General features: G+C 49.3%; 1 protein-coding gene across 1 annotated transcript in view; it reads left to right on the top strand.

Annotated features, from left to right (window-relative positions):
- Positions 1–26,219, top strand: part of LOC138296175 (uncharacterized) — a 498,683-nt gene extending 472,464 nt beyond the window's left edge. The window contains exon 8 of the mRNA XM_069235068.1: positions 25,998–26,219. Coding sequence (XP_069091169.1) covers positions 25,998–26,204 — 207 coding nt within the window. The 3' untranslated portion in view covers positions 26,205–26,219. The remainder of the gene's footprint in view (positions 1–25,997) is intronic.
- Positions 26,220–26,434: the final 215 nt, after the last annotated feature.

Below are 26,434 nucleotides of genomic sequence, written 5' to 3'. Positions count from 1 at the left end.
CCAAAGGGCCAGCGGTTCTTGCCTTGAAGGGCCCAGTTCAGCGGTTCTTGAGACGGCGGGGCCCAGTTCAGCGCTCCTTGCCTTGAAGGGCCCAGTTCAGCGGTTCTTGAGACGGCGGGGCCCAGCGGAGCGGTTCTTGAGACGGCGGGGCCCAGTTCAGCGCTCCTTGCCTTGAAGGGCCCAGTTCAGCGGTTCTTGAGACGGCGGGGCCCAGCGGAGCGGTGCTTGAGACGGCGGGGCCCAGTTCAGCGGTTCTTGAGACGGCGGGGCCCAGCGGAGCGGTTCTTGAGACGGCGGGGCCCAGTTCAGCGCTCCTTGCCTTGAAGGGCCCAGTTCAGCGGTTCTTGAGACGGCGGGGCCCAGTTCAGCGCTCCTTGCCTTGAAGGGCCCAGTTCAGCGGTTCTTGAGACGGCGGGGCCCAGCGGAGCGGTGCTTGAGACGGCGGGGCCCAGTTCAGCGGTTCTTGAGACGGCGGGGCCCAGCGGAGCGGTGCTTGAGACGGCGGGGCCCAGTTCAGCGGTTCTGGAGACGGCGGGGCCCAGCGGAGCGGTGCTTGAGACGGCGGGGCCCAGTTCAGCGGTTCCGGTGACGGCGGCCGGTCTATGGCCAACTGTTCATTGCCTGGTGGTGCCCTCCTGGGCAGCGGGGATGGTGCTCCTTCAATGCCCACCTGGGCTGTGGGTGGTGGGGCCCTCCTGGCCAGCTGGGCTGGGTCCTCCCTGGGCAGCGGCTATGGGGGTGGTGGGCTCTCCCGGGGCAGCTGTGCCGGTTCCTCCCGGGGCAGCGGCTATGGGGGTTGTGGGCTCCTCCTGGGCAGCAGGCCTGCTGCCTGACCTCTCCGACTTGCTGCCCTTGCCCTCCTTAGTCGTGGGCCTGTGGCCCTTTCCTCCCTTTGGAGCTGTGGCTGATGACTGTCTCTGGGTGGTGTCCGGGGGGGATGTAGAAGGCGGGCTCCTGCGGCGCCCCTTCCGTCTTCTGCTCCTCTTCCCAGGGGGTGGGCTGGCTGTCCCCTTGCTGCTGGGCGAAGATCCAGACATGCGGGCTGGCGGGCTCCAATACCCCTGCACCCTTGTCAAGGGGGCTGCAGGGCTGGTGGTGGCTGAGGTGCTCTTCTTACCCCGACGAGAAGGAGGGGGGGGCTCAGGGTCAGGAAAGAAGTTAGTAGTGGCGAGGAAGAGCTTCTTGGGACAATGGAGAGTGGTAGGTACAGTGGGAATGGGAGTGGAGGGAGAGGATGTGGTTGTAGGTGAGTCACGTTTGCTGTCTTTGGGTGCAGGTGCAGGAGGGATAGGCTGTCGTGAGGTGGATGGCTGTTGGGTGGGTGGGTGGCTGCGTTTGTGTGGTGTGGAAGAGGGGGTGACAGACACAGTGGGAGAGGACACAGGGGACGTGTAAATGGCAGTGGGGGTGGTGACTGCACGTGTGCGGACTGGAGTGGAGGGTGTGCTGGTGATGGAAACACTGGCTGATGGTGAGGTGAATGGAGGTGTGAGTGTAGACGTCACAGGGAGGGAGGAGGGAGACGAGGAGGTGGGGGTCACAGAGGTGGTAGTGACTGTTGGCATGTCTGCATCGGAATGTTGCGTGTGTGAATGTCTGCGTGATCTGTGGTGCTTATGTTTGGATGAGCTTCTCTTGGGTGTTGAGGTGTGTGCAGGCTGGTCTGATGGTGTGGGTGGGACAGGCAGAGGAACAGGAGACTGGGAGGAGGGAGTTAGTAGAGGCAGGCAGGAGACAGGGACAATGGCTGCCGTCAGTGCTGAGGCCAGAGCCTGGAACGATCGCTGATGGGCAGCCTGACCCGAATGAATGCCCTCCAGGTACGCATTGCTGCGATGAACCTCCCTCTCCACCCCCTGGATGGCATTCAAAAGGGTAGTCTGCCCAACAATGAGTGTTCGGAGGAGGTCAATGACCTCCTCACTGAGGGCAGCGGGGGTAACAGGGGCAGGGCCTGAGGTGCCTGGGGCGAAGGAGATGCCCGGCTTCCTGGCAGAGCGGGCACGGGGCGAACGCTGAGGGGCTGCTGGGAGGGCGGAGATGGTGCGCTGGGTGGCGGCTGTACCTGTAATGGCGGGGGGGCACGGATGGTGCCACCCCCGCAAGGGAGCCCCCTTCCGAGGACGTGTCCGTGTCGCTGCAGGGTCCAGTCGTCCCCGTCGTGGAGCTCCCCTCGCCCTCCGTCTCACTGGTCCAGTCTGACTCTGTGGCATGGCCCTCCTGGGCCATGTGAGATGCAGCTCCCTCCTGCCCCGATGCCACTTCTCCTCCGCCTGATGATGCTGATGCACACAAGCACAGAAAGACAAACAAAAAGGGGGGGGGAGAGAGAAATAAAGGGATATTGATTACATGGATCTCCGGTACAGTTAGCGGACATGACAGACACAGATGCCCCCTGCACTAAGTTGCGCACTTGGGGTCCGCTACGCATTCCGTGGAACATGCCCTACACGCCTAGAGTTGACAACTGCACCCATGGATGACACGGCCCAGGGATGGCTGTACTGACAAACTACTGAGGGTGGTGGCTGGGGACACAGGGGCTTACGGGGGTGCCCAGCCTACAGATATCGCCCTGGCCTAGGGGGACCCCCAGCCCTCCTCCCCCACCCAGACACCTCCACTGCGCGACAACAGAGTAGATAATGCTTGTACTCACCCCCTTGTGTCTGCTGTGCTGCCCTCACGCGCCCATCCAAATCAGGGTAGGCCACCGCCAGGATCCGGAACATCAGGGGGCTCAGTTGACGGCAGGCACCCCGCCTACGTTGGGAGGCCATCCCCAGCAGAGACTCGGCGGTCTTCTTGGTCCCGCGGCGGATGTCCTCCCACCTCTTGCGGCAGTGGGTGCCCCGTCGATGGTGGACCCCCAGGGTCCGGACTTCCTTGGCGATGGCACGCCAAATCCCGATCTTCTCATGGGCGCGGACCTATGTGACACGTACAGGGAGGGAGAAATACCACGTTCAAGTTTGTCAGCATTTTCCTTGCCAGTGGCCCAACGCCCCCCATCCCCGCCAGGCCCCCCGCCATGCCCCCCGCCAGGCCCAACATGCCCCCCATCCCCGCCAGGCCCCCCGCCATGCCCCCCGCCAGGCCCAACATGCCCCCCATCCCCGCCAGGCCCCCTGCCATGCCCCCCGCCAGGCCCAACATGCCCCCCATCCCCGCCAGGCCCCCCGCCATGCCCCCCGCCAGGCCCAACATGCCCCCCATCCCCGCCAGGCCCCCCGCCATGCCCCCCGCCAGGCCCAACATGCCCCCCATCCCCGCCAGGCCCCCCGCCAGGCCCCCAAGCCAGCCAGTGGCCCCAAATCCAGATTGAATTAAACTCACTTGTTGGTCTGGAGGACCGTAGAGTAGCGCATACTGGGGGGGGACCCCATCCACAAGTTTCTCCAACTCCTCTCCAGTGAAGGCAGGGGCCCTTTCCCCAGGTGCAGCAGCCATTGTCCCTTCCAGACCGAGGTCACAGCAACACTTGCAGTATAGGTACTCTCCTGTGAAAGTTCAAGTCGCAAGTGGATAAGTAGATAGAAAATGGCGGTCACGTCCGCAGCGGTGCGTACCGCGGCGGTGCGTCCCGCCACCGCCGGCGCCCTTCGCCATTGGCTCCTGAAACCCATAGGCTTCAATGTTAACCAATGCGGCTTGGCGCCGCGGTCTTGGCCCGCCGCTCGCCGCGGTGTGCCACGCCAGCGCATTGACCTCACATCCCATTGTCACACTTCACAGGTCAGGCAGCCGCCATTTCCAGGGCCCACATGACTCAATTTCAACTGCGTCACACAGGCCTAGGCCTTGCATAGCCACTCAGACACGCCATTCACTGCATAGAGAATCGTTTACTGTGCTAGCTGTGAGTACGTACCTGTGGGTTGCTTGACTGTGTGCTCCATGTTGTCCTTCCTAGGCACCGTCCGCTGGGTTGGGCGAGGAGACGGATGAATCCTCCCGTGTACCGACCGCTGGTGGACCTGTCGACAATGGAAGAACGCCACATTATCCTGACCTACCGTCTTAACCGTGCCACTATCCATGAACTGTGTGCCCAGCTGGAGCCCGACCTGATGTCCCCCATCCGCCAACCCACAGGGATTCCCCCTCTGGTGCAGGTCATGTCAGTACTCCATTTCTTGGCAAGTGGGTCATTTCAGACAACCGTGGGAATTGCTTCTGGGATGTCTCAGCCCATGTTTTCGAAGGTGTTATCCAGAGTGTTGTCTGCCCTGATGAAATCCGTGAGGAGCTACATCATTTTCCCTGAGGTGGGCGAATTGGCTACAGTGAAGGGTGATTTCTACGCCCTTGGACATATTCCCAACGTAATTGGTGCCATTGATGGGACCCATGTGGCTTTGGTTCCCCCAAGAGACAGGGAGCAGGTGTACAGGAACAGAAAAAATTACCATTCAATGAACATCCAGGTGGTGTGTTTGGCTGACCAGTACATCTCGCATGTAAATGCCAAATTCCCAGGGTCAGTGCATGACGCCTACATCCTCAGGAATAGCAGCATCCCTTACGTGATGGAACAGCTACAGAGACACCGTGTATGGCTAGTGGGGGACTCTGGGTACCCCAACCTGTCGTGGCTACTGACCCCAGTAAGGAATCCCCGGACCAGGGCAGAGGAACGGTACAATGAGGCCCATGGGCGTACTAGGAGGGTGATCGAACGCACCTTTGGCCTCCTAAAGGCCAGGTTTAGGTGCCTGCATATGACAGGTGGATCCCTAATGTACTCACCTAAGAAGGTGTGTCACATCATCGTGGCCTGCTGCATGCTTCACAACCTGGCTTTGCGCCGCCAGGTGCCTTTCCTGCAGGAGGATGGTCGAGACGGTGGTGTTGTGGCAGCGGTGGAACCTGAGGAGAGTGACGAGGAGGAAGACGACGGGGCTGAAACAGACAACAGGGACAGAATCATTGAACAGTACTTCCAATAGGACACAGGTAACATTTCAAAGATAATTTAGTAAATGTTAACTACTCTCCTGCATCTCTGCTGCCTGTCTATTTGCCCCAGTGTATGATGACTGAGTTTTGGCTTTTCCCTCCCTATTTCAGATCTGGGGTCCCCACTACGAGTCCTGTGCTTCGTTTCCCCATGGACTACAGCTTTGTGGCAGCTGTTTGTTGACTTCACCATGTACAAGGACATATTTGCACTGTCATGTCAATTACAATATATTGAAATCACAGCCAGACTCCAGATATTTTGGTGCAAAATAGGTGTTTATTTAAGTGCTCAAAATGGGATGGGTGGTTTCAAGTAGGTGGGGGCTATGGTGAAGGAATGTCCATGGCAGAGTCCAGAGTAACAGTCACACAGGTGCATTGTCCAGAGGCCTGTGGAGAGATGGAGCATGGGCAGTTCAAGGATGGACAGGGTGACAATGTGGGACAGTGGGATGACATCAGGTGGTATCCATTGCTGGCGGGGGTCTTGACATCCTACTCTGTCTTCTTGCGAGATCTCAGGGCCCTCTTGCGGGGTGGTTCTTCTCCTGCAGGAGGTGGGGGTCTGGTGGGCTGCTGCTGTGCGGAGGCCTCCTGTCCACTAGCGCCGGCGGAGGTGGTTGGCTGTTCTTGGTCCAGGCTAGTGGCAGGGGCCCTTGGGTGTTGTTCAGTGTCCGCCCTGGTGTTTACGAGGTCCTGCAGCAGCCCTACCATGGTAACCAGGGTGGTGTTGATGGCTCTGATGTCCTCCCTGTACCCCCGATAGTGTTCCTCCTGCAGTGCCTGGATCTCCTGGAACCGGGCCAGTACCGTCGCCATCGTCTCCTGGGAGCGGTTGTATGCTCCCATGATGGTGGTGAGGACCTCGTGGAGAGTGGGTTCCCTGGGCCTCTCCTCCCCCCCCTGTCGCACAGCTGCCCTCCGAGTTCCCCTGTTTCCCTGGGCCTCTGCCCCCTGGCCGGTGTGCCCACTACCACTGCCCCCAGGTCCCTGTTGTTGTTGGGGTGGTGGGTTATCCTGGGTGCCCTGTAGTGGTAGACACACCGCAGATTGACGCGCCCTGGGGACAGAGGCATGGGCCCGCTGGGTGGGAGCTGTGCTGGTGTTCCCAGAGGGGTTAGGGTCTGTAGTGGCCTGGGCCTGTGTGAGGGGAACCGACTGTCCAGAGGTCCCCGATGGTCCGGGCTGGTCATCGGTGTCCAGGTCGACAGAGCTGCTGTCATCGCTGACGGCCTCTTGGGTGGGGGGTGTGGAGAATTCTGGCCCCTCCGCCGCGGTGTGTTGACGGTCGGGTCCTGCAGGGGTATAGAGGTATGGTTATAGTTTCAATGAGTGGCATATGGGTGTATCTGTGGGTTCTCGTGTCCCCAAGTGCTGGCATTCGTGTGTGGGGGCTTTGGTGAGGGTGGCTTGTGGGGGGGATGTGTATATGCATTGGGCATGCTTTGGTGATGGGTGTCCATGCTTAGTGGACGCATGCAGGCCTAGGTTTTGGGATGTGTGGGTTGTGATGGTGAGACATTGGCGGGGAATAGGTGTGCTGGGGGTGAGGATGGTGGTGGGGGTGAGGATGGTGGTGGGGGTGAGGGTGGGGGTGAGGATGGGGTGGGGGTGAGGGTGGGGTTCGAGGATGGGGGTGAGGGTTGGGGTCTGATTTGGCATGCAGGTGGGGGGGAAGCAGTATTGAAGCTTCAACTTACCAGTATCCATTCCTCCGCCGACTCCTGCGAGGCCGTCAGGATGCAGGATGTTCAAGACTTCCTCCTCCCATGATGTGAATTGTGGGGGTTGAGGTGGGGGTCCTCCGCCAGTCTTCTGCACGGCGATGTTGTGCCTGGATACCATGGAACGCACCTTCCCCCGTAGGTCGTTCCATCGCTTCCTGATGTCTTCCCGATTTCTGGGGTGCTGTCCCACTGCGTTGACCCTGTCGACAATCCTCTGCCATAGCTCCGTCCTCCGGGCAATGCTGGTGTATTGTATCTGTGTGCCGAACAGCTGGGGCTCTACCCGAACGATTTCCTCCACCATGACCCTGAGTTCTTCATCTGTGAAGCGGGGTTGTCTTTGGGGTGCCATGGGGTGGTGTGTATGATGTGTGGGGTGGAGTATGTGTATTTAAGTGAGTTGAGTGTGGTGGTGTGTGTTGTTTTGTGTGTGGATAGTGTGTGGGTGATGGTGTTGAGTGGCTGTGGCTGTTAGTTTGTGGATGCTGGTGTCTCGCTCTGGCCTTCTTTCAGAATTTTTTAGCGTAGGGGTTTGTGGGTGATGTGGGTGTGTGTTTTATATTGTATTGTGTGTGTGGGAGTGGTGTGTGTATGTGTATCAGGTGTGTGGGATTCAAATCGTCCAACGTGGCTGAGTTTTGTTCGTTTGTGTGTATTCTGACCGCGGCGGTGTGTCCCGCCAATGGAATACCGCGTTTGAAAGACCGCCGCGTGGATTCGTGGGTCGTAATGGCATGGGCGTATTTCTGTTGGCGTGGCGGTGGAGGTTTTGTCACCTCCACCTTTCCGCCGACCGCTGGTCTGGCGGTCTGTTGTGGCGGTCGGATTTTCGGAGGTTTGCCTTCTGCGGGTCAGAATGACCGTGGCGGGTTTCCGCGACCGCGGCGGGATTATGGAGGATTTCTGACCGGCGGTAGGCGCCTTTTACCGCCGAGGTCAGAATGACCACCTAAGACTCTTATTCTTTTTAAAAATTCAGAACTTGACTTGTTTTTGTCGGATTTTTATCGTTTTGGTCTTGTTTTGTTTAGATAAATATTATCTATTTTTCTAAACCTGTGTTGTGTCATTTTGTAGCGTTTTCACTGAGTTACTGTGTGTGTTGGTACAGATACTTTACATATTGCTTCTGAAGTTAAGCCTGCCTGCTCGTGCCAAGCTACATAATGGGTGAATGGGGGTTAATTGAGGGTGAGTCTCCTTTACCCTGACTAGAGTGAGGGTCTTTGCTTGGACGGGGGTAACCTGACTGCAAACCAAAGACCCCGTTTCTAACAAATACTATATGCCTTGTGTTGTGTCGTTTGTGTCATACTTCACAACATTGTTGTGTCAAGGGGATGTGCAAGCTAACATTGACATCTTCCTGCATAGACAGAGGATGTCCTTTTAACTATTGCATGTGTAGTCACATCACTGGCACATATGTACGGTATGTCAGTACACAATTGATGGGTACATTCATACTCTCACAGGTTTCGTGACACCTATGCCATCATGTTGCTGCTAGGTTAGTTTTTATACTGAATCCATTCAAATTACTGTGGCTGGCCCATTAGGGTGGTACATGTGTGCAGAGATCTTTGGGATATGTGTGCCTACCTCCATATGTGTTTTCTGATCTGTCAACATCATGTCAGTTATGACTGTCACATACAATGTGGCACCACTGTGTTGCAGGGTTGCAGTGTAGTATAGATGGCAGGCCTATCCATCTACGTCAATGTGTGAGTTTGTGAGGCGACACAAACCCATGGTTTCATGTGAAGGTGCAGGTGAATGGTGGTCTACTTCACTCTGTCCCCTGTGCACGTGTATCAAGCATCTGACACTATCATACATTGATGTTGTCAGAGCAGAGGTGCGTGGGTTTATTGAGCTGGTATCGCTACCATTTATGAAAGCTAATTTCCAGCCTGTGCACACTCCCTAGTAGGTAGAGACATGCACATAAGTGGACAAACCGACCCCACTGTGATTAATTCCAGTGCAGTATGAGATGTCAGCCTTCCCCTCTCAGGTACAGAAACCGTGTGCTTGCACATGTAGGACATGTATGGATGTTTAGGAGTCCAAAGCTGTGTCCATGTTCAGCCTGCTTACGGGCTGCATGACTGTTGTGAAGTAAAGGTTGGACAAATGAAATTGTTCAGATGGAGTTGTTTGTGACTGTCTCCTGTTCTATTACCACGCGAAGGGCAATTACCATGGTATGATGGTGACAAACATGTCTGGGTCATGTACTAACATGCCCACCCTCTCTGTGCATCAGTTAGAGTTTGGTATGTAGACATTTGTGTCTACAGTGCCTGTTTTGGTGTTTGTCCGCTCATTATCCCTTATATCTGCCATGATTGGTGAGGTATGTTTGTGTCCTCCATTGCTCCCAGTCTTTTGTCTGCTAGCACCTTGTACACATCTTCTACAGCAACATTGTCAGGTGATCTTGGGAGAGGATACTACATGTGACTTGTGTAATGTGGAAATATTCCCTTCTCTTACAACTGTCAACTCAGTAGTCAATGTCCCATTGGCGATATTAGTGAGATGGAATGAGTGCAAGACACACAGGACATTGCACATGCCACAGCACTTGAGTAGTCTCCACGTGACATGGCATGTTGTATCAGCACAAATTTGTGGGTATCTCAGAGCTGTTTATCCACATCCACCGTTGAACATGGCAATGCAATTCTCCCAGCATGTCACAATCTAGCTGACTCTTAGCATGACTGATTGATGTTGAGGTGTATAATCTCCTTAGTGCTGTATTCATCCTTTGCCAGGTGCTAACGAAATGGCTGTGTCTACTCCCTCTCAGTGTGATGTGGGTCCCTGACTGTATTGGTGAATGCTACACATGTTCACACATGGCACACATGATTGTGATTTTGGAGGCCATTACATGTATGAGCAATTTAGTTACATTTCGTACCATGCAATGGATCTGTCATGCAAGTGACAATGAGTGGTTTGTATTGCTATGTGCTAGGTAATGTTGTTATATGGGGTATACTGTGTAGACATGCAGACACAGGTCAATCATTGTGGATGATGGCATACCCGTAGCTACCTAGGATGGACACCCATACATTGGTCTGCATGTATTTCTCATTATTAGCAGTGGGCATGTGTGAATCAAGCCTATTTGGTCGACAGGTGTGCATCCTATGCAGGTGGGTGTGTCACACACTCTGCCTACATTCCAGCCAGACTATCATTTGGCAGATGCATTTTCCCATTGAAAATCATAGACCATACGATCTGTAATGTGTTTGTATATGGATTCAACACCCCTAGCTTCTTTATGTCACTGCTAAGCCATTAACCATTTCCTAGCCAATGTGTATGTGCCATACATGATTTACAGTCTTTCATGTGTCAGGGATTTGGCCTAGTGCCAGTACATATTCCCATGGACACACTGCGCAGGCTCAGCTTCCAACATTGACTAATTACCACGGCCAATTACTAAACAAGCAACGTTGCCTACGATGACCCCCCTTGACACACGCATGTACCGTGCAGGCCAAGCTACTCTCACACAGAGTTGTGACGGTGTTCAGTTCTGACATTACTTAACCTCCATTTCCTGACAACCCTTACCTTATCTACCTGTTAGGGATGGTGTTGTGTTGGTGAATGGCCCATGAAATTGCACATTTCCCCACACGATGTAACAATATATGTAGTGGTGCATGGATCTCGGCCTTCAGAAGTCACATGCCAGGGATTTGGGCGTCACTGATATGTGAGATGGAGTCTGCAGAACCCCCTACATCACCAAAGATGTGTGTACCAAACTTGTTGTTTCTGTGTTTCTAACACACTCCATCAGGTTAGATTCACATTCCAAAGTATATGTATTGGACAATGAGTAGACCAAGGATTATGTTGTTGAAAAACATTTATTTGAGGTAGTTAAAGAGTACTTTTTTGGTTAACTATGTATAAAAGTTGTCAACAATTGTCTGTCTCCTGTGGACTCCTGCTGTTGTGTTTGGTTGGTCCCCCTCAAGGTCCTCAGCCCCACCATCCTCTTCCTTCTCATTGTGGACATCTACTTGTCCATCCCAGGGGACATTGTTTCTGTCACACATTTTGTGCAGGCTAGCACATACCAGTATGATCTTGTATACCAGTGGGGGAGCATACAGGAGGCTTCCTCCTGTCATGTCAAGGCACCTGAACCGGGATTTGAGAAGGTCAAAGCTCCTTTCCACCACATTGCATGTTTTCCGGTGTGCTTTATTATAGGCACGCTGTTCATTGGTATCTGGATTTGCAAATGGGGTCCTGACCCACTGTCATGTCCAGGCACCTGAACCGTATTTGAGAAGGTCAAAGCTCCTCTCCACAACATTGTGTGTTTTCTAGTGTGCTTCAATATAGGCACACTGTTCATTGGTATCTGGATTTGCAAATGGGATCACGACCCATGGCTGTATGCCATAACCTCAGCTGCAAAGATAAGAAGGAGGAATTTAGTGAAGAGTTGAGAGGGACCATGAATATTCCATGGCAGTAGTAGGTTGCAGTTTGAATGGTGCCTCAGAGGTGTTTGTGGTGTTGTGCATGTTCCAGGTCTTGTATATGGTTCAATTTGATTGTGTTGGTGTACATGTCATTCTTGGGTACTGACTCAAGGCCCTGTATGTGACCACCTGGATTCCAATACGTGTGCTCATCATGTATGTAACATGTTTTGAGTCATCCATTTTATTAGCAGGGTCCTCATATTAGATGGAGGCTACCACCTCCTTGGAGCACAATGGTGTCAGATGTGTGGCCAGCATAGTTGCCCTACAAAGCCAGCCTATTCCATCGATGTAGGCATGTGACATTACGGATGCAGTGCAACACTTACTGGGCCTTAGTGGCAGAGGATGGTTGTGTCAACCATCTTGGCCCTCATTACAAATCTGGTGGTTTCAAGAACGCCAGACTCACAGTGACAGTTGGACCACTGCAGTTGTGGCACTATGACCCCCACGTTATGGCTGTGTTGGACCCACCAAGGTTGGGCCGCCAACATTGCGAGGTTGCCACCAGCCAGCTACCTGGCAGTCCCAGAGGTCTTAATCTGCCAGGGCAGCGCTGCAAGCAGCGCAGCCCTTCGGATTTGGACTCCCAAATCTACCAGCCTTTGCATGGCGGTTCCACCACCATTCAAGGGTTGGCGGAATGGGGGTGTCAGGTGCCTCCTGGAGGCCCCTGCACTGGCCATGCACGTGATGTGGGCAGTGCTGGGGCCCACATGGACAGACCTGTAGCATTTTCCAATGCACAAATTACATGCAGTAATATCCGCTACCGGTGCTGCTGCACCCGCCAGGTTGCCACATTGTATTGGATCACTTACAAACCGGCTGCAATGTTTTGACCCTCTTCCCAGCTGGGCTGGCGTACAGAAAATTATGTTTCCACCGACAGGCCCAGCAGTGAACTCCTAATTAGGCCAGCAGGGTTTAAACCACAATGGAGGTGTAACTGTGGTGGAAGTTTACCAAGCGACCTCTGCCGGACAACAAACTCATGATGAGTGTCCAGGTGTCCAAGGGTGTGTGTCATATATTAGCATGAGGATCACATTTGGTACCGGTGTATGTCCTAGCTTCTTAGTGATTGGCTTTTCAGCCAGACTTACTACACATGCACAGTGCAGACTTTAGGAGGGGGCCCAGCTATATTTCTGAAAGGTCACTTAGTAGAGTGCATGTATTGCCAGTCATGTCCTCCATACTCCTACAGGTGTCTACTATGGCATCCATGTACATTCTAGTTTAGCAGTGAATCTGAACCATGATGTACTATTTTTAGTCTACAGTAAAGGCATGATGGTGTTATGGGGCACTAAGTGGGGCATGTGCAGTGTGAGTTGAGTATTTGTAGCACCATTTCTCATGATTCTGCCCCATTGTCTAGAATGGCAGGTACATTAGCCTTCCTATGTGTGTAATATGATGTATTTGTCAGATGTATGTGCAGTCTGCAAGTATGTCAAGCATGTGTAGATGAGATGTAGTTGTGGTTGGTACCACTTGGGTGGCATTTGATGTGGCATGTGCCTGAGTCTTGCACACCATGAATGAGGTGGGGATGTGCCTAGGTGTGACTTTCTTTACATGCTCATGCCATAGGCCGTTGTCATGGCAGAGCTATTGTTGGTTTGGTCTAATGTGTGTGAAGTATACTTAGTAGTCAACCAGTGGACAATTGAAGTGGTTTGGGGTCTTATTCTGAATGCAAAGAGAAATTAGCTCTTCCTGTCCTTCACGTGGTATGGCTGTTAGTTTGTGGCTGTGTTAGGTACATGTGGGTGTCTGCGCTTGTGATGTCCAATCATTGTGGTGTACTGCGGCATGTTGCATATATGTTGTTACCATGCCCATGCGTCTTTGTTGTAGTGTATATGTTGTTTGTCCTACAGGGTTGGTGTGTTGTGTGTGTATTGATTGGTTATTTGACCGACAAGTAGGCCATTGCCATATTGTCCATCCTGGAACTAATCCTTGATGGTGAAGAGTCGGAATATGTAAACATCATGGACGCTGCCAGGGTACTTGGCTGAGATGTTGGTGAAGAGCCCACGGTGGTCCACAAAGGCCTGCATATTTATTGAATGTGTGTGCTTGCAGTTCCTGTATAGGTGTTCCGTAGCTGCAGGTGGCTCCAGTCGTACATGGGTGCAGTCCATTGCACCTAGCAGCTGTGGAAACCCAGCAATCGTGTGTCTTTTTGCACGGGGATAAATATGGCGCTGGGGGCTTAGTGTCATTTTTTGGATGGGAACGCCTACCTTGCATCTCATTAACGCAAGGTGGTTTCATGCACCCACAAAATAACGTTAACTCCTACATTTTGATGCTAGCCGGGTCTAGCGTCAAAATTTAAATATGGAGTTAAGTTTGCACTGAATTTGCGTAAAATAAATTAGGCTAATTCAGCACAAACAGAGTATAAATATGCTCCTTAGTGTGGGCATTACAGGCTCTCAAGCCACAGGATTGTGTGAATGAAAGGAACTTAAGAGCTACCTCGTGCACCACTTAATGGGCGGTATATCCAACAATGGGATACTAACAATGGGATATCCTATTCCTCAACCTCATTTTCTCCTATATGTGTGCAGCATTAGCCTAGAGGCTGCACTGGAGTGTTAAAATCAACCCCAACAACCTGGAGGTCGTTAGGATCGAAATTTCTCTAAATGCCAAGAAGTGCTACTTGTTGGAGACTCCCCTGCCCCTCTTATGCCTCTGTCATAGATGTTTCATACATGCAGTAGACATCCTCCCTTACTGGTTACACAAATTCCCTGTATTTCAGAAGAGGGTATTTCAAGTGATCTCACCACTACATTTAATGAGAGGCAAACCCATATTATTAGAGCAACAGATGGACCGCCACTGCCAGTGTGTTGTGCTAGAATATGAACATTGGAATAGCCTGCTTTAAATACTTGCTCCACACATCATGTCTCCTGCAATAGACAAACATCAAAATTAGGATTTCGATTGCCTTAGAATCCCAACTTTTTCATCTAGGGTCACCACTTGGGCCCTCCAATCATTGACCTCTGATTGTAGTTTCTTAACCAAGGTAAGCAGTTCCTCCAGCCCCAAGCTTCCATTACATGGACCCTTACATGATGCACACACCCAATTTTCCTCTTCTAGTGATCGCTCCACTGGGGACTTTGAAGCACTGTCAGTAGAGAGATCCCAAAGAACCTCATCTATTTTTGCAGGACACATCGAGTTCTAATGCCCAATTCACTAGATATATCGGCTTCCTCAGGGGCCTTGTGAGTAGCGGTAAGTGCAGAAGAATCAATAACAGCAGATGAACCCCTTTTCTCAGAGATGCGTGTTTAGATTTATTTGCAAAGGTAAGGGCAATTTTTCCATGTGCTTTTGCTTGGGTCTTTGTCATACCTTTGTCTCCCCAATAGAGATTCATCTTCCGCTGTCAGGTTATCAATATCCTCAAATGTAGAGCCCCTCTGTATTGTGGCAGATGCAGCAGAACTGGTGGGCTTTGACCTTTTTGACCTTTTCCCTGGTGGAGTCTTAACTGCTTTTCTCTTACCCATGGTACAGGAGCACACATTGCAGCTCCTTTGCAATGAAGAGGCCCAAGCACGGACGTTAGTGGGGTGGCCCAACCCGGCCGCAGACGGGCACGGACGGGCCCGCTGTCAGTCCGACAGGGGGCACGGCTTTGCCCGGATGCAGTCCATGCACATCCTATGCCGCAGGAGGAGGTAGGGCTCTTTGCAAACACGTGGTGTGTGGATGATCAGGGCAGCCACACCTCCTTAGCAGTCACAGAAGGTGTGGGACAGCGAGCCCCAAGTCAGCCTTCTCCAATTGCGTCCCATGCATTGGGAGGTTATAGGGCGCTTTTCAAGTGTGCGGCGCCAGGCTAATGAGGGAAGCCACTCCCCCTTGGCAGTCGTAGCAGTTGTGGGACAGCGAGTCTCAGGTTGACCTTCTCTAATTGTGGCCCCAGGGGGCATAGTATTTCATTGGTGTGCAGGGACGTTATTTCTACTGGACACAAATTACGTCTGATATCAGTAATAGTCTAGCACAAAAAGTGCTATTTGATTCACAATAATACAATGTTTTTTGGGGTAATTTCTTATTTTTTATTTTACTATAACACAATATTTTTTGAGATCACTACATTTCTGGGTGCAATATTTACCAAGGGCATTACTACGTCTTTGGTTCAATAGTTCAGAATGTGCAATTTATGAAATAACACAAACTTGCACAGAATAATTCTATCTCCATCTCCTAAACTTTGGCTCGGAAATGATACAAGCAGGAATAATTAAGGGCTATAGAAGCTATAGGGGCTCACAGCTGACGCTAATCATTCACATCTAGTTCAATCCTCAAGACAGAAACACACAGGAAAAAGCAGATAAGTTTATTAACCAGATGGAAAAACTAGTTAGCAGCCACACCGCCTCTGAAATGATCCTAATGGGGGACGTTAACATGCACAACTTGGGGAGGCCTGTATAAGTAATAAGGGCCCCAGTAAACTAACTCAAAGATTCATTGCATTTTTACAAACATATAAGCTGGAGTCGACACAGATGACAGCAAAAAAGACCAATAAGTTGAACAGCTACTCTCACACTTTCAACAATCAAACTACTATTGACTACGTTTTCCTAAATCAGGGCCTGAGAGAGGCTGTCTCAGAATATCAATTTCATCATCAGGGAGAGAGCGATCATGTAGCTCTTATGATGCAATTGACCTTATTAGGAGGAACAGTGAATGAATACCTGCACTAGGTATATTGAAGGATGAGGACCAAACAGCACAGACTTCTTGGTGGAAAAGCCAGTGGGTGGGCGGCCATTCTCCTCACAAAACGCAGATTTCATCAATGGCTGGCCACTTTTGGTTTTGGAACTGCATGCCCACCTGCAAGGAAACAGTCAGCACAGACCCAATAAGGCAACCAGTTACACCACGGGACTCGACCCGGAGATTAAAAAGAGCTCTCAGAAATTAAGGGCTGCAGTAAATGCAAATAACACCTTCAGAACAACCTTCTTGAGTCTGGAGCTAGCAAAGGCATCAAGGAAGCACAAACAAATGATATGGAAAAATAAAAGAAAAATGTATGAGGCCGAGTGGTTAAAACTTTTTTACTTTTTGAATTAATCGCAGGGAACAACCACTAACAATTCTGGCAATATGGGCCTGATTACAACTTTGGCGGAGGGGGTTAATCCGTCTCAAATGTGACGGGTATCCCGCAAGCGGGATTACGAGTTCCATAGGATATAATGGACTCGTAATACAGCGGGTGGGATGTCTGTCACATTTGGGATGGATTAACTCCCTCTGCCAAAGTTGTAATCAGTCCCTATATCTCCACTATATTTCATGGGAAGTGCAAAAGAGGCAACTCAGTTCCTGCAGAAAAATGGGTAACCCATGTTACAACCCTCTACATTGAGCCCCCATACAACTTGCACCAAAAACAACTTCACCCTCCCCACGACACAGAAAGGGTGCGGACAAAGGGCTAGCACAAGCAAAGGTTGACCCCACTAAGATGGATAAATAGGCAGTGATTAAGGTCCTGAAGCACATCCGAAAGGATGGGTTCTCATGGCCAAAATGGCCTGCCAGGATCGCTCTTCAGAGAGGACCCGGAGTTCTGAGCATCTGTCCTTGTGAATTGTATGCAGAGTGTAGCTTGCATGAAGATATCCCTGATTCCTGACGGGGGTCCCTTCTCCAGCCGATCTTCGAGAAGGGGGATAATATCCACCATAAAAACAACAGTTTTATTGCCCTGTTAGACATCGGGGGAAAAGCCTATGCCAGACCCATACTACAAGACTTAGTCAAATAGGTACCTGATGAGGGCTTGCTCCCTTTCTATCAAAAAAGGATTCCGAGTGGAAGGTTCAACAGTTGATAATATTGTGGCCCTCTCTAATTTAGCCCACCAAGTTGTCATGCAAAATATGCTGCCTTTCTTTTCCTGTTTCACTGACTACTCTCTAGCTTTTGACTATGTAGTCTGCAACATCCTATGTCAAAAGCTTGCGAAGTGGAACATCTCCTCTAAACTATTAAGAGCCATAATGTCACTTTACGCTAGGACATGGGTCCGGGTCAAGCTCTCCGGTAAAGTAGCAACAACACAAATTGCAACGGATAGAGGGCTCAAACCAGGCTGTGTGCTTGTCCCTATTATATTCAATTTATACACAGCTGACCTGGCCCTACTAGATGCAAACCTACCACCCCGAGGATTGGAAAAAAGAAAATCAAACTCATGCAATATGCAGATTACCTCATCCTATTAGGTCACACCAGAGTTGGCCTCCAGAAAGCGTTGAACTCACTGAACATATACATGTTAAAAACAAATTTATTGCTAATGCAAGTAAAACCAAAGTTGTGATCTTCGGATAATACCTGGAAAAAAAGGGACACAACATGGTGGCTGGGGTCACAAAGGCTAGACTACATGCATAGTTACAACTATCTGGGGGCATGGCTATGTGAAACTGGAAATATCCGTGCAAAGAATTAAGATTAAATGGAAAAGTATTACCCACGAAGTCTGAAAATTAAATAACTCCCTTGGTAGCTGGACGACCACGGCCATCAGGAGGGTTCTTACAGCAAAACCCATGCCATCAATTATGCACAGCAAGCATTTCCGGGAATGTTGGCACCCGAACTAGACAAGCTTCAATGCACGTGCTACAAGCACATTTTCCAGCTGCCCACACATGGAATACATTGATTAGACTGGAATTCGGCCCTTCAAGGTCTTAAACATAATCTTTACAACCAAAGGTAATCCGTGGCACAGGCATCTAGAAATGGCAGTGGAGAAGATTCAACTAGTTGTAGAAAGCTGACTCACAGCCTCAACAGCCACCCAGCCATCAAAGCCTCCATGAAAAGGCAACTTTGCCTCTGCTCACAAGAAGCTGACATCAAGACGCTTCAGGAACGGGGCTCACGAGCCTCCCTAATATCATTCTATACAACCCAGTCAAATAGCCAGCACCTAAAACAAGCACTGGGAAAACGTGGTCTAAGGATACTGTGGGCAAGACTCATGCCTCTCCCAATAAGAGATCTGAACTTTGGTTGGAAATTCCTCAGAAATATTGAACACTGCAGGTTGTGCGAATACAGAACTGAATTGTTGGTTCAACTGTTACGGTGTTGTCCAGCATTATACAGTGCGTTGTAAATTTGTGAGGTCAATCTTTACACAACACAACATACGAAGGGTCACATAGGCTCAAAATCTATTATTTTCTCTGGCAACAGTGACAAACATGGCCACATTAGCTTTTCTATGACCTATCTCACTTAAATTCAATTGTTAAATGAACAGATATTGAACCAAGCACGGACCACCCTTTTGACTACTTTACTACTTGAGATTTTAGCTTGCTTTGCCACTTTAGTAACAGTACGGAACATCAGAAAAACAGAAACAAACAGGGAACAATTCTTGATTGTTTGTTTTTATCATATTGGAATATTAATTTGCTAATTTGTCACTTTGTAATGATTTTAAATAATCAATCAGTGATTTGTTAAGTGCGCTACTCACCCGGCAGGGTCTCAAGGCGTTGGTGGGTGTGTGGGGGTGCTCCTGCTCGAAGAGCCAGGTCTTGAGGTGCTTCCTGAAGGTCTGGAGGTCCTGAGTCAGACGTAGGTTGACAGGGAGGGAGTTCCAGGTTTTGGCGGCAAGGTGGGAGAAGGATCTACTGCCAGATGTGGTGCGGTAAATGTGAGGAACGGTAGCAAGAGCGAGGTTGGCGGAGCGGAGTTGGCGTGCAGGGATGTGGAAGTTGAGGCGCTTGCTGAGGTAGGCCGGTCCGGTGTCGTGGAGAGTTTTGTGAGTGCGGATCAGGAGCTTGAAGGCGATCCTTTTGTTGATGGGAGCCAATGGAGATGTCTGAGGTGAGCTGAGATGTGTTCGTGGCGAGGGAGGTTGATGAGTCATGCAGCGGCATTCTAGATGCGCTGGAGTTTCTTCTGGAGCTTGGCTGTTATTCCCGCGTAGAGGGCGTTGCCACAGTCCAGTCTTCTGCTGACGAGGGCGTGTGTGACCGTTCTTCTGGTTTCTACGGGAATCCATCTGAAGGTGCTGCGGAGTATGCGAAGGGTGTTGTAGCATCAGGATGTGATGGCGTTGATCTGCTGGGTCATGGAGCGAGAAGAGTCCAGTATGAAGCCGAGGTTGCGTGCGTGGGTGGTGGGCTTTGGTGCTGACTCCAGGGTGGCAGGCCACCAGGAGTCGTCCCATGCTGATCTGCTGGGGCCGAAAATGATGATCTCAGTTTTCTCTGAGTTTAGCTTGAGGCGGCTTTCCTTCATCCAGTTGGCCATGGCGTGGAGTCCAGTGTGGAGGATGATCTTAGCGTTTGCGGCGTCCTTCGTGAGAGAGAGGATGAGCTGTGTGTCGTCTGCGTAGGAGACGATGTTGAGGCCGTGGGATCGGACGATGTTGGCGAGTGGAGACATGTAGACATTGAAGAGGGTGGGGCTGAGTGAGGATCCCTGAGGAACGCCACATATGGTCTTGGAGGCCTTGGACAGGAACGGGGAATAAAATGACTCTATTTCCCCCTACCCTGCGCCATGGTGCGCCGTATTTTAAATACGGCACACACATGGTTGTGGTACGGGGGTGCTAAGGGGCACAAGGAAAGTGGCGCTGCACAGAGTGAAGCACCACTTTCCATAAATCTGCCCCTTAGACTTTCGTAAGGTGATCTACATGGTTAGCATTACCACCTCGAAATCTGTCCCCTCGCCACTGGGTTGTTTCCTCCAACTCAAAAAACAATCAATGTTTAGAAACAGACAAAATCATTTGGGTGACCTGAGCAAAACAACCTGTTTGTGTATGACATTCATATTGTAATTTGATGCCTGATTTAGAGTTTGATAGACTAAGTATTCTGTTGCAGATGCAACGTGGGACACTGTCTGTCAAACTCTTCGTCCACCGGGTTCATTTAGCAAATGATAAACACTAAGGCTCATATTTATGCTTTTTTTAGCGCCGCATTTGCGTCATTTTTTTATGCAAATGCGGTGCAAACTTACAAAATACAATTATATTTTGTAAGTTTGTGCTGCTTTTGCGTCAAAAAATTGCGCAAATGCGGTGCTAAAAAAGTATAAATATGGGCCTAATCTTTCTGTTGACGAAGCAACCATTAGCTCTGTAGACAGAAGTAATGGGCTGTCAGAGAAAGGACATTACTAACCCTGCTCACCTGCCCTTTTTAGGGTGCACTGTATAATGTCCCTTTTCTCTGTCCGTTAGAAAAAAAACAAATAATGATCCACATAACCTTGAAAAAAGTTCCCAGGGTTTGTGGGCCATTAGGGTTTTGTTCTTAAGAAACAAACTGCCGCTTTGGGAGTTTGTTTCTGAAAAACAAAATCCTTGTAAAAGTTTGGTGGACGGCCATCAAACCCAATGGTGGCCACCCACCAAACATTTTGTACCTTAAGGTAACTGCTGTGACAGCTGTTCCTTTTACTGTATAGATTTGACAGACAATAATCCACCAGGGTGGGGAAGGTAATGACCTCCGCCGCCCTGATGGACGAACTACCATCCAGCAAATCCTAAATCAGGCCCTTTGTACGCACTCAATCAACATTTATAGGATTCATGGGGAGCTTTGTGTGTATATCTAATCTCCCAGTCTATACATCTTTATGGAAAGACAGAGGTTTCACTAACAGGATCAGGGTAGCTACTTAACGTTGATGGATTTTCGCTCAGCCCGAAACTCTTCAATGTCTACATGAGCCCCCTCGCCGACATTGTACGCTAGCACAGCATCATCATCACCTCCTACGCCGACGACACTCAACTTATACTCTCCCTCACCAAGGACCCCACCAGCGCAAAGACCAACCTGCAAGATGGTATGAAGGACGTCGCAGATTGGATGAGACTCAGCTGTCTGAAACTGAACTCAGACAAAACGGAGGTCCTCATCCTCGGTAACACCCCGACCGCCTGGGACGACTCCTGGTGGCCCACGGCCCTTGGCACCGCACCGACCCTCTCAGACCACGCTCGCAACCTCGGCTTCATCTTGGACCCACTTCTCACCATGACCAAACAAGTCAACGCCGTGTCCTCCTCCTGCTTCCTCAACCTCCGCATGCTCCGGAAGATCTTCCGCTGGATCCCCGCCGACACCAGAAAGACCGTGACCCACGCCCTCGTCACTAGCCGCCTGGACTACGGCAACACCCTTTATGCTGGGACCACCGCAAAACTCCAGAAACGTCTGCAACGAATTCAAAACGCCTCCGCCCGCCTCATCCCCGACATACCCCGCAACAGCCACATCTCCGCCCACCTGAGACACCTGCATTGGCTTCCCATCAGCAAAAGGATCACCTTCCAACTCCTCACGCACGCACACAAAGCCCTCCACAACAAGGGACCAGAATACCTCAACCGCCGCCTCAGCTTCTACGCCCCCACCCGTCTTCTCCGCTCCACCAGCCTCGCTCTCGCCGCCGTCCCTCGCATCCGCCGCGCCACTGCGGGTGGGAGGTCCTTCTCCTACCTGGCGGCCAAGACTTGGAACACCCTCCCCACCATCCTCAGGACCACCCAGGACCACTCCGCATTCCGGAGACTCCTCAAGACCTGGCTCTTCGAGCAGCAGTAACCCCTTCCCCCTAGCGCCTTGAGACCCGCACGGGTGAGTAGCGCGCTTTATAAATGTTAATGATTTGATTTGATTTGATTTGATGGATTAGGAACGAAGGGGGGAATAGTAATTGCTGCTAAAATTGGGATGAGAATTGTAAAAAACACTATTGTCACAGAGAAAACTAGTTGTACATTTGGTTTTTTTAACACTTTCAATAAAAATATGACTGACAAGAGCAGGCATTTTGCAATTCAGCATACCGTCACAATACAGTTTCCTGGCTCTAGTCCCTTGATAAGTGCCCAAAGCTGTTTTTCACACACATTTTCCAGGATTTTCTTATACTCGGGGTGGTTGAATGTTCAATTATTTCAGGTCGAGTAGATCAAAGTATTCTTGTCCTTACATAGCTTTAAAGGGCAACTACTCATTATTGGCCAATTAGTCAAGCAATGGTAAGTGTTGGCACTGAACCTTGGGCAGCAGAAATGGGACAAAGGTCTAATAACAAAGAGGACACGCATTTTGGAGAGCAATTCGTATACTTCAGTCCACTGCACCCTCAGTGAAATTTCAAAGGTGGGGCAAGAGATCATGGCTGCTCTGAAGCGTGTGTAATGTTTCCAATATTTATTGAATTTTCCATTTTTCCCTTATAGTTTCAATCTTTTCCTGAAAATATTATTCTGTTTGACTTGCCAGTTCCTCTTAGGGTGAAGTATTTGCTTACAACCAGGCAGTATTAGCGAAGTAATTGAAAATCTTAACTAGAGGTGAAGTATTATTTTCATGCCAGCCTGATCATTTAACTTGGCATAATGCATCTAAACTTTTCAAATTTCCCTTTTTTCGGTCGTGCCTAGACAGCGAGCATGCACTGTCTGGAAGACCTTTTGCATGGAGTATAGGCATTTGCTCCTGCCTGCCACTGCCTCCACTTCCAATAGTTTAACGGCAGGGTCAGTCTTGTTGTGCTGCCTCCTAGGTGATTTGGCAGCCAATACGTCACTTCCTTGGCTGAGGAGCACTGGCCAAGTACCATTCAATGCATATTTAACTTCTTTTGTAGGTGAAATGTTTGTTTTTTATAGTTAAGAGAGGTTTGTCTTGTAAAGGTTTCATTTGTAAAAGTATTCTGATGGTCCTGCTTGGCCTGCAAATGTGTCATGTGCTATACTCTTGGGGCCTGATTCATGAAACGTTAGTGCTGCATTAGTGTTATTTCTTTATGAAAAAACGGCGCAAACTTTCAAAATATGGTTATATTTTGTAAGTTTGCACTGCATTTGCGTCAAAATTTTTGCCAAGGCAGCGCTATCTTTTCATAAATCAGGCCTTTGATCTTCAAAGGATAATTGCTCCAAGGCAGATTTAATTTAGCTATCCAAAGGATAATTGCTCTAAGGCACTATTAACTTACTTGGCTCAACAGGGACATTTAGCTACTGCCAGTGGTATTGCATCTGTGCTAATGAACATAGTTTATTTCTGATAAAGGTTTAATGTATTCACTGAAACTCACCCCATAATGCTTTACAGTCATTTGTTTTACAACACATTGGTGCCCATAACTCAGCCTGTGGTGGTCCTAGGGCAGTGGGACCACCCCTAAAACATTCAGAAAGATGTATTATTTCTGTTCAGGCCATCTTGTGGGTCACACAAGGTGAGAGGGGGCCCAAATAGCATAACCTCTTCCACCATTCAATGCATACTTACGTTCTCTCATGGTTAAACTTTTTTTTATTTTTATATGGTTGATCGGAGTTTGTGTTATAAATTCTTTGCTGATATTAGTATTCTGACAGCCCTGCTTGGCCTACAAATGTGTAATGAGCTACACTTGTCATGCTCTCAATCCCCAAAGGATAATTGCTTCAAGGCACTATTAATTTAGTTGGCCTGAGAGGGACATCTAGCCATCACCAGTGGTATGGTACCTTCTGCTAATGAAGGAACACAATTTAATTCTGATAAAGGTTTGAAATATTCACGGAAATCCACCCCACATTGCTTTGCAGGCATTAGTTTTACAACACATTCCTTCCAATAATTCAGCCTGTGTGATGCTAGGGTAATGGGACCACCACCAATACATTCATAACAATGTGCTCTTTCTATACAGGCAATCTTGTGGGTCACACTAGATGAGAAAAGGCCCACAAATCATAACCTTTGCCATCATCTAATCTGTATTTAGATTCTCTTGTAGGTAAAACTCTCCCTTCTCCTGTTGAGAGGAGTTTTAATTATAAGGGTCTTCTAACAGCTCTGCTTGGCCTGTAACTGTGTAATGTGCTGTGCTCTTGAAGTTCTGAAGGATGATAATGACTTCAAGGCACTATTAACTCAGTTGGCTTGACAGGGACATCTAGCCACTACCAGTGGTATTGCACCTTTTCCTTATGCACAGTTTAATTCTGATAAAGGTTTAATATCTGCATGGAAAGTCACCCCATAATGCTTTGCAGACATTCCTTTTACAATATTGTTTTTGCCATAACTCAGCCTGTGATGGTCCTATGGCAATGAGTCCACCCCCAAAACATTAAGAACAATGTGCTCTTTCTGTTCAGACAATCTTGTGGACCACACTCAAAGAGGGGGCCCACAAATCATTACCTCTTCCACCATTGAATGCATAGTTAAATTCTCTTGTAGCTAAAACTTTGTTTTTTTGTAGTTGAAGGGAGGTTGTGTTATAAGGGCCTTTTTTATACTGCTATTTTGAGAGCTCTGTTCAGAGTCTCTTGTTTGCTCTCTATGGGCTGAAAGATGGTCATTGTTCCATAGCACTACTAACTTGGCTTGAGAAAACACTCCTTGATCAGTTAGTTTGAGAAGGACATCTAGTCACCACCAATAGTACTGCACCTTCTGCTGTTAACTCTTCAGTGATGTTTAGCTGTAACCAGTGGTACTGCACCATCTGGGTTGACTCTGCAGGAACATCTAGCCATGACCAGTGGAACTGCACCTTCTCCTATTGATTCTACAGAGACATTTAGTAACGATCTTTGGCACCTCACCCTTGTACCACTAACTTCACAGTTCAATGATATTTAAAAGGTCTGCTAGACCTGAAAATGTGTAATACACTGTGGCCCATTTTTAACAGAAAAGGACGGAGCATGATGCTGCTTCAAAATTGGCTGCGCCGCTCTCCGTCATTTTCAAAACCCAGGGATGTGCCATATTTAATAGAATGCAGCACACAAAGAAACGGCAAAAACTGAGGAGAAATACAAGTATTTCTCTGTGTTGCGCCCTGCTAGCACCACCCCTGGAGTGGCATTAGATTTTGGCGCTGCCTCAGGTTTACGAAAACTCGTAAATCTGAGGCATCATCAAATTGCAATAGGTGTTGCTGTGGCACGCCCACAGCACCACCCATTACACGCCCCTTCCATGCAAAGTGCTGTTAGTGAAGGGGCCGTATTTACAAGATGGCATTAAGCCACAAAAGTGGCAGGGCATAGCACCACCAGAACGTTGCGAAAAGTGACACTCCGGTGGCACTAGGGGGTCTTAAATATGTCCCTATGCCCTCAAGGGGATGATTATATGATTACACTGCAACATTCTTTATCATTCCTTTGTATGTGACTATGCCCTCTAGAGGCTGAATATATGTTTACATGACCATGTATCTTCCAAATGCTATTTTTACTGCAGTGCTCTGTCGGGCTGTTCAGACCATTATAGTCTCATGTCAATTGTATGAAGGAATGCACAAACACAGTTTATTTCTGATAAAGGTTTAATGTGCTGCATAGCTAAATATTTATAAGGTCCCCAATGCAAGGTTGTCATTATTATTTACAATGCCAACAGCTCTAACTCTTGCTAATGTGAGACCTATTGCATTGCAAATGCTTGTCATTTCTTGCAGGTGGATATGTCAGCAACTACATGGTTATTTGATGCTGTGTATTGATAGATAATTATGCAAGCTACAATTTTGCGTGCAAGTATATTTCTGGTTCAACCACATCACTGATTACCGTTTACATTTGTTTCTTTAATGTTTGCCCTTATACCTCTGTGTAACCTTTCATCAATGATGACATGTTATGAATCATTTCTGACAGGGCCTGCAACAGCTGCCCTCAGAGGCTGATAAGGATGAAATTGAGATTGCGGCCTTCTGCAGACACTGGAAACAGACACTGCTGAAGCATCGAGAAACACTAGGTGATGGAAGATCAGAGACGGATGATTTGGGGCTCCGCAAAGTAAACCATACTAGAGTTCCTACTCTTATCTCTATGATGCAAATGCCACTGTCTTTACAATAAAACATTTCCCGGGTCGTTTTGTGTGTACTGATTTATCAAAATTAAGAATCTTCTGCACTGTGCAGCAATAGGGGAGACTCACGCGGTTTGCCAAAATGGGTGGGATCATTGTGGCAAGGAAGGGTTCTACTTTACCATGCTGTATCCTACCAATCAGGAAAGAGGAAAACAATACTAGCGCAATATCACCAACTGCAGCCTCTAAGCTCAAATGGTGTTGAATACTTTTA

Source organism: Pleurodeles waltl, chromosome 5 (genome assembly GCF_031143425.1).
Source record: "Pleurodeles waltl isolate 20211129_DDA chromosome 5, aPleWal1.hap1.20221129, whole genome shotgun sequence".
In the NCBI taxonomy this organism is placed as follows: Eukaryota; Metazoa; Chordata; class Amphibia; order Caudata; family Salamandridae; genus Pleurodeles; species Pleurodeles waltl.
Note: the sequence above shows the minus strand (reverse complement) of the source record. Positions and strands in the feature narration are given on the sequence as shown.